Source organism: Mastomys coucha, unplaced genomic scaffold (assembly GCF_008632895.1).
Source record: "Mastomys coucha isolate ucsf_1 unplaced genomic scaffold, UCSF_Mcou_1 pScaffold21, whole genome shotgun sequence".
Taxonomy (NCBI): Eukaryota; Metazoa; Chordata; class Mammalia; order Rodentia; family Muridae; genus Mastomys; species Mastomys coucha.
Window position 1 is genome coordinate 116,962,767 of NW_022196904.1, and position 7,915 is coordinate 116,970,681.

The 7,915-nt window shown below is 47.2% G+C and overlaps 1 protein-coding gene across 2 annotated transcripts in view; it reads right to left on the minus strand.

Annotated features, from left to right (window-relative positions):
- Vkorc1 (vitamin K epoxide reductase complex subunit 1) overlaps positions 1–1,668 on the minus strand; it is a 2,857-nt gene extending 1,189 nt beyond the window's left edge. Inside the window, exons 1-2 of one of the 2 annotated variants that reach the window (XM_031384631.1) lie at positions 1,365–1,654; positions 301–410 (exon numbers count right to left, since the gene is read on the minus strand). In XM_031384631.1, the coding sequence (XP_031240491.1) occupies positions 301–410; positions 1,365–1,537 (283 nt within the window). In that variant the 5' untranslated portion in view covers positions 1,538–1,654. Of the gene's footprint in view, positions 1–300; positions 411–1,364 lie in introns of both variants that reach the window. The other variant, XM_031384632.1, reaches the window with a different exon arrangement.
- Positions 1,669–7,915: the final 6,247 nt, after the last annotated feature.

A 7,915-nucleotide genomic window follows, 5' to 3' on the forward strand; every position in this document is an offset into this window, starting at 1 on the left:
AAGAGGAAGAAGAAAACCCAAAACATAACAATAACAAAACCAAAAACTAAACAAAAAGAAAAAGAATTTGAGTCTTTGCCATAAAACTGAGATTGTGGGAAATCTTTGAGGGCCCTTCAGCCTCTGGCTACCTAAACCAACTAGGATACACCTCCTGCTAAGTGTTCTCCTTACTTGTCTCCTTTCGGAGGAGATTACTCAGTAATTAGCAGCTGGGTGTCAATTGTCTGGGTCACCAAGACATGAGGTGGGGCTGATCTGGATTTCAGAAGACAGGTCATGAAGGGGCAAGTCACTCACCTAACAACAATTGAATGGTGTAGAACATGCAACCAAATATGCTGTTGGATTGGTTGAGTATGCTGTCTGCTCCTAGCACATGCTCCACCAGCCCAAAGCCCCGGCCCCACCTGGTGGAAGTGAAATAACCTGGTAAGTGGGGTCAGCTTAGTGCCTCTTGAGCTTTTTCTAGAACAGTGATTAGCAAGAAGGTCCACCCACCAAGAATCCAAAGGTCCTTAACCTTCCGGCATGACCCCGACTCTTCCTGGCCTGTCATCACAGACCATCAATAATTTTTCAAGAGCTGGTAAGATGGCTCAGCAAGTAAAAGTGCCTGCTGCCAAGCCTTGTCAACTGGATCGAATCCCCACAACCCACAAAGAAGGAGAGAATCAACTCCTGAAAGTTATTTTCTGACCTCTACATGCAAGTAGTGGCATGCATGTGCCACCTCACAAATTAATGTAAAGTTAAAAAGTTTTTCCCACGCTGGGCAGTGGTGGCGCATGCCTTTAATCCCAGCACTTGGGAGGCAGAGGCAGGCGGATTTCTGAGTTCGAGGCCAGCCTGGTCTACAGAGTGAGTTCCAGGACGGCCGGGGCTACACAAAGAAACCCTGTCTGGAAAAACCAAAAAACAAAATAAAATAAAATAAAAATTTTCCCAGCTTGATTTCGCTTTACGGTGACCTCAACTGGGGAATCTGTTTTGGGCCCACAAAGCTACAGTTCCCTCGCCACCCACTAACATTCGGTCCTCCAACAAAACCAGAGTGAGCTACTTTGTCCCTCAGCATGGCCAATAGTCCACCACCTCCTCCCGCTTTGTGTCATCTCAATCATCCTCACACTCTAAGCAATATACTGCCCTGCCTCCTCCAGTCTTCCAATCATAGTTATTTATCTCTGAGTGGTCCAGCCCATGTGCACGTCCGACTACCCACCAAAACTCGTGGGACAGTCCGCTCTCAAAGTGTCCTTTCTGTGGACACTGCGACCCCCAGATTCCAAAATTATCTGGCAACCTGGCCGTCAGGTACACCTGGCCTTCAAGAGCCATATGCGTCCCATTTCTGCACGCACCTAGAGGAGAAGACGCGGGAACAGCTGATGGCCGTGCCCACGTCGCAGAGCGCGCGGTAATCCTCATCGCGGGCGCGCGCCGCCTTCACGTGCAGTGCGTACAGTGAGAGGGCTAAGCCAGCGAGGCACAGGGCAAGCCGCACGAGTCCAGGGCTCCTCCAGGTGGTGCCCATGTCTACAGTACAGCCCAGGGACAGGAGGGAAGAACCCGCCACGGGGCAAGGCGGGGCCTGCTGTCCCCACGCCCCTCCGACCGGAAAATTGGCCTGCCTCCGCCGGCATGCTCCAATTCCATTGGTTCTTCTCAGGCATGACAGCTAGGAATGCTGGGCTGGTAAACAGGATTAAGAAATGTGGGTAATCGTTGACGCGGCAGCTGCCTGGCATGATGGGAATTGTAGTTAAAGAGGCTGCAAGAGTTTAAGGGAAATTTGAGTAGGTAGTGTTGTAAAGCTACTATTAAGAAGACGGTAACACACTCAAGACCTCTGGAAGTGCAGTCAATGATCTTAACTGCTAAACCATCTCCCCAGCCCTGCTTAGCGCATTTTTTATGCCAAGGCCTGTCTACGCATCTGGCATGTCTAGAACCTACAGATCAATGGACTAATGGAATCCAGCGAAAGCAGGGATGCGATTCTGGAAGCATTTCTCCCCCACACCCCGAAATTGTTTCAGATGCCATTTGTCTACAACCTGTATTTCCAGGTCACCGCCAGCCATCCCTCGTGTCTCACTAGCGCCCTTTGTGGGTGGAGGCACCCTCCCTCTCAACAAATTCCTTTATCTAGGCCACACTTTCCTGTGATTTCTCAGACCTCTGTACTGTTGTGCGCTCTTGGCCAAACCTGAGCCTGGATCAACCCAACAATCCCTCTAATATTATGTCCCCTTTACAAATATCCCCCTACTGAGGATCTGTCAGTTCTGTACCCTCTGCCTCCCCATCCTTCCCATTTGCCTGGAGTTCTTCACCAGCTCCCTCTCCCTGTTGTCTTTAATCTAATCCCTTCACAGCCAAGTTTTGAGAAGATTTTACATTCCCAGTCTTCCTTACTTCTTACTTGATTCTCACATGATAAACTAGCTGCCCTTGAACATCTCCTTGACACCTAGTTGCAAGTATATGACATTAGGGCCAATGTTTATTTTTAAGAGTCATACAGTTTGATCTCCAAGTGATATTAGTTACTGCTTTAAGGAACTCTTTCTTCCTTGATGGCTGCCCTCTCTCCATGGCTGCTCCTTCTCAGGTCTACTTCTTTTACTTCAGAGAGTGTGGTGGACACTGTTAGTGTTCCTGCTCAGATGGGAAGGGATCCAGGGACTCAGAAGCCCAGGAACGACACAGCTGAAGAGAGAAGGTATTCCAATGGGAGCATGGGAATCCAGGAACCCTACAGCTCTGAGGTGGGACAGTGGCGAGGGAAGGGCATCCTGTGATGTAGGGGTCCAGAGATCACACGACTCTGAGAGGGAGCCTCCTTAGCAGAGGCCCTGCAGCCCCCAGGAGAGGATATCCCCAGCTGAGCTGAGGAGCTGAGGAACCTCTGCCCCACTCTGTCCCTTCGCTTCCTCCCTTCTTCTCTTTATTGCTTCTTTTGATGAGAGTCATAAGTGGAAACTTATGGGTTCTTTGGAGAGTCGGTTGTGTTGGACGGTGTTTTGCTGGCACAAACACGGGAAGAAACATTTCACTGAAGAAGACACAGGAGAGAGGATGTTCTGCTAAAGCAAGCACATGATAGGACACAGGATGAAGGAATCTTTGCTAATGACGCACATGTATTGGCCCACCTTACATTGCTTAGTTGGGCTTTATTTGTTGGGACTCCATAGAGAGAAACGCACCAAAACACTTCCCCTGTGTGCTGTGGCTTCTTGACACTTCTACGGACTCAGGCTGATTGGCTGAGTGATGTCAGCTGTGAACATTCACTGGACTGCTGGTGTGTCTGTGAAATGTTTTCAAGTGGATCAAGCTGCCGCTGCCGCTGCCTGCTAACCTGTGAACGGAGCTGTTGATTTCCTGTCAATGCAGATGGGATTTATTCCAAAGAACCTTTCTAAACAGGTTCACTTCCCCTGTATCATAATAAATTTCTTTTCCACTATCTATGGTGGGAGGTGGGCTAGAAGGGAGGTTAAAGCATTTTAAAACTCTCATTGAAAATAGGTTTTGGGGGACTGGAGAGATGGCTCAGCGGGTAAGAGCACTGACTACTCTTCTGAAGGTCCTGAGTTCAATTCCCAGCAACCACATGGTGGCTCACAACCATCCATAATGAGATCTGACACACTCTTCTGGTATGTCTGAAGACAGCTACAGTGTACTTACATACAACAATAAAATAAATCTTTAAAAAAATAGGTTTTGGAAAAAATAAAAATATGTTTTGAAAAAATTAAAGTTGCTGGGCAGTGGTGGCCCATGCCTTTAATCCCAGCACTTGGGAGGCAGAGGCAGGCAAAAACCTAAAGTTACAGAGTCAAAGTGGGTAGCAAGTCTCATAAAAGAGATTTACTGGAGGGTCTAGGTCCCCAGGAGGGACAAATCTAGGGCTGGCTACTCCCAGTGAAGGACAGCAGCAAATTAGAAAGGGGGCAGAGTTTATATAGGATTTCTTAGGGGGTGGAGCTTTTCAGGCCAGAGAGTTCCAGAATAAGGATTGTTAGGATTTTGAGTCCTGAGCTTGGGGAGCTCAGGGACTGGTGGGTTTTTTGCACCCCATGTTCTCTGTATCTGCCCCATGGGTTAGGACAGGAAGACCTTGTCTGCAAGTGGCTTTGGCTGAGGTGCCATCGCTGCAGAGCTGGAGACTGGAGACTGGAGAGATGCTGCCATCGTGGGCAGCTCCTGTGGTGGTACCTTGTGACTGCTATCAGGCTGAGGTGGGAAAGGGGCACTACTGTTTGACAGCTGCCTTGACAGCTTCTGAGGCAGTGGGAACGGGATGCCGCCTTGACAGCTCCCAAGAACTGTTCAGGGTCTACAGATACAGCATAAGTTTCCAAAGATGCCTCGAACCTGTGACCACTTTGGGTTGTAAGACATGTGGGAATTAATGTTGCATAGAAGTAAAGTGAGTTCCCTGGTGCTTCTTCTTTTTGTGTGTGTCATAAGATTGTTATTATTGTTTTCGGGATTAGCATATAGAGTAATGGCTTTTATCATGGAGGCTCTGTACATATGTGCTTCATTCTTTTCATCCCTTCTTGCTTCTCCTCTTCCTTCTCATACCTCCCAGCTAGTTCCTTTCTTCCCCCAATTAGTTCCCTTTCTGCTTTTTTTTTTTTTTCTTTGGTATTTCGAGACAGGGTTTCTCTGTGGCTGTCCTGGAACTCACTCTGTAGAACAGGCTGGCCTCGAACTGGTTTGATCTTCTGAGACCTCAAAGCCCTCTCCCTAGTGGCATACCTCTTCCAACAAGGCCACACCCACTCTGACTAGGCCACACCTCCTAATAGTGCAACTCCCCATGGGCCTATAGGGAGGGGTTAGTACGGGTGGGGGGCAGTTTTTTTTTTTTTAAGATTTATTTATTTTATTGTGTATGAGTACACTGTAGCTGAACAGATGGCCGTGAGCCATCATGTGGCTGCTGGGAATTGAACTCAGGACCTCTGCTCGCTCAGGCTCAGCTCGCTCCGCCCCTGCTTGCTCCTGTGTAATACACTGTAGCTGTCTTCAGACACACCAGAAGAGAGCGTCAGATCTCATTAGGGATGGTTATGAGCCACCATGTGGTTGCTGGGATTTGAACTCAGGACCTTCAGAAGAGCAGCCAGTGCTCTTACATGCTGAGCCATCTCTCCAGCCTCAGGCAGTTTTATTCAAACCAGCATAATGGTAAACTTGGAAGATAGATGCAGGAAGATCAAGAATTCAAGGTTATCTTCAGCACAGGCTATGGGAGACTCTTCCTCTAAATCTAAATAAGTCAGAGGTTGTGTGGGTCCAATTAAAAATGAAAGACCACAGGAAAGAATCACATGAAGGTGACCCCAAAAGACACAGAGGAAGTCCTGGGCTGATAATGAATGTTATTGGCTTGGAAAATCGGGGAAGAAGGGCTGAAGACAGCTACAGTGTACTCACATATAGTAAATAAATCTTAAAAAAAAAAAAAAGAAAAGAAAGAAAGAAAGGGCTGGCGAGATGGCTCAGTGGGTAAGAGCACTGACTGCTCTTCCGAAGGTCCTGAGTTCGGATCCCAGCAACCACATGGTGGCTCACAATCACCCATAATAAGATCTGACACCCTCTTCTGGTGTTTCTGAAGACAGCTACAGTGTATTACGCTGGAATGAGCCAGGCTGTCTTGAGTTCAACTCCCAGCAGCCACATGATAGCTCACGGCCATCTATACAGCTACAGTGTACTCACATACACATAAAATAAATAAATAAATCGGGGAAGAACAAAGAAACAGAAAGAAACAGATCTTCCTTAGAGTTTCTAGAAAGGTCTCTCCCCTGGATGATATCGAACTTTTCACAATACTCTCCCTCAGCTTTCTGAGTGCTGGGGTGACAGACATGTGTCATCATCTCTGGTCAGAATTGACTAATCAATCAATAAATAATATGCTTTGGGGAGCCACAGAAACCTTGGATGAAGTCCTGAGCTGGATGTGTATTATTTGACATAGCCACAGCCATCTTGGGATCAGGACCTCAGACCCATGGGAATTTGACAAAGCTCCTTAAGGCTCTGAGGGATGGTGAAGTCCTCCTCTGGTCTAAGTGGAATTGTAGATGGTATGTGCAAATGTGAGTGTTTGGGAATAACTGATTGACCAAAGTGGTAACAACTTGAAACTGCAGCTTCCTCCTACCAGATGTGTAAAGCCTGAAGCTGCTTACCTGTAGATACCTCCTGCTGACATTAGCTAACTCCTCCCCCTCTGTAGTACTTAAGGAACTGCCTCTCGTGGGTATTTGTATAGTAGGTGCACCCCATTAGAGCAAGCACAGTAGCTGTATCTGTGTTTCTATTCTCTCTTCATTCCCTCTCTGCCCCAGTCAGGTTTCTGGGACCAAACCATGCAGGATTCAGTAATGTGGTATTGTGTAGACCAGCCTCAGTCTTTTGATTGCTTAGTTTTCATGCCTCCAGTTTCCAAGTACTGAGATCAAAGACTTGAGTCACCATAGTCAGCAAGCTATTGATATTCTTACTTTAGTCTAGTCACACCTATATCAGATTTATGAACTAAAAGAACAATTAGAAAAATTTAACCCTGAGCTTAATCTCCAGAAACCACGTGAAGGGGGTGAGGTGCTAGAATAAACCTTGAACGAACTCTGCCAGATCCTGACCAATGAACTGTTCCCGAGGCTTGTTCAAGAAGTCCCATGTCCTTGTGTTGAAACTCCAGCCCCTCCCCCCTCGCTGCCATTGATTAATTCAGTCACCCACTATCACCTGCATCCTGATAACTGAGGCAAGGTAGTTTCTAAAGATAAAATGCCTTTGTGTGGGCAAACAACTCCGGAAAGGAGAGGCTCAGACTTTGCACCTAGCCCCCTGAGCTGCACTGATGTCCTCTTCTCATCTCTCTCTCACCTGCCTCCATACCAGCCCCCTTCTGCAGGTCTCCTTCCCTGTAGGAAAGTGGCTGTCTTCTGATGTTTGAAATAAAGGGTTCTGTATGCTAAGAGCAAACTCTGGTCTCTTTCTACCTTCTGTCTCTTTGCTCTGTACCCCAAAATATAACAGGTGGAATAAAAAAAAAAACCCTCTCCACATGCATGTGCATGCTGTACACACACACACACACACACACACACACACACACACACCTTTTAAAAGAAAAAGAAAATTAATTTGTGATGTTGCTAAACCTGTGGTGATTAGTATACCAATGATTGGGAATGAATGCAGACAAATAGGGTTTAGTCATGTTGCTCAACTCCTGTTATCTACCTCGGGTTTCTGCTCGATTAAAGAGAGCAAGAGCGATATGTGGCCTTCAATCAAGTCTGTTGGCCATTTCAGAAATTTAAAAATGTAGTGGTCAGCTGGGCAGTGACAGTGTATGCCTTTAATCCCAGCACTTGGGAGGCAGAGGCAGGCAGATTTCTGAGTTCGAGGCCAGCCTGGTCTACAGAGTGAGTTCCAGGACAGCCAGGGCTACACAGAGGAGTCTTGAAAAAACAAAAACAAACAAACAAAACAACAAACAAACAACAACAACAAAAAGCCCCAAAAAACCAAACCAACCAAAATAAAACAAAACAAAAAACAAAAGAATGCCTAACCACCGCTAAGCTATCTATGCGCCAGCCGCTCTGTGAACAGGAGCTGAGCCCGCAGCTGCAGCCAATTCAGACACTAGACATTTGTCCAGAGCCAGGTTAAATAGGGTGAAGTGGTTGCCAGACACCTCCACCTACTGGCCGCTGCAGTCGCACGCCGCAGCCACGTGAGCGGCAAGTCCAAGAACCCAACAGGAGCGCAGAGTCCTGTGCTAGTTATGAAGCCTGTCTCCTCCTCTGTCCCATTTTTCATGTGCTAAAGTTATGCCGGCTAGCCAAACCTGAAAGTC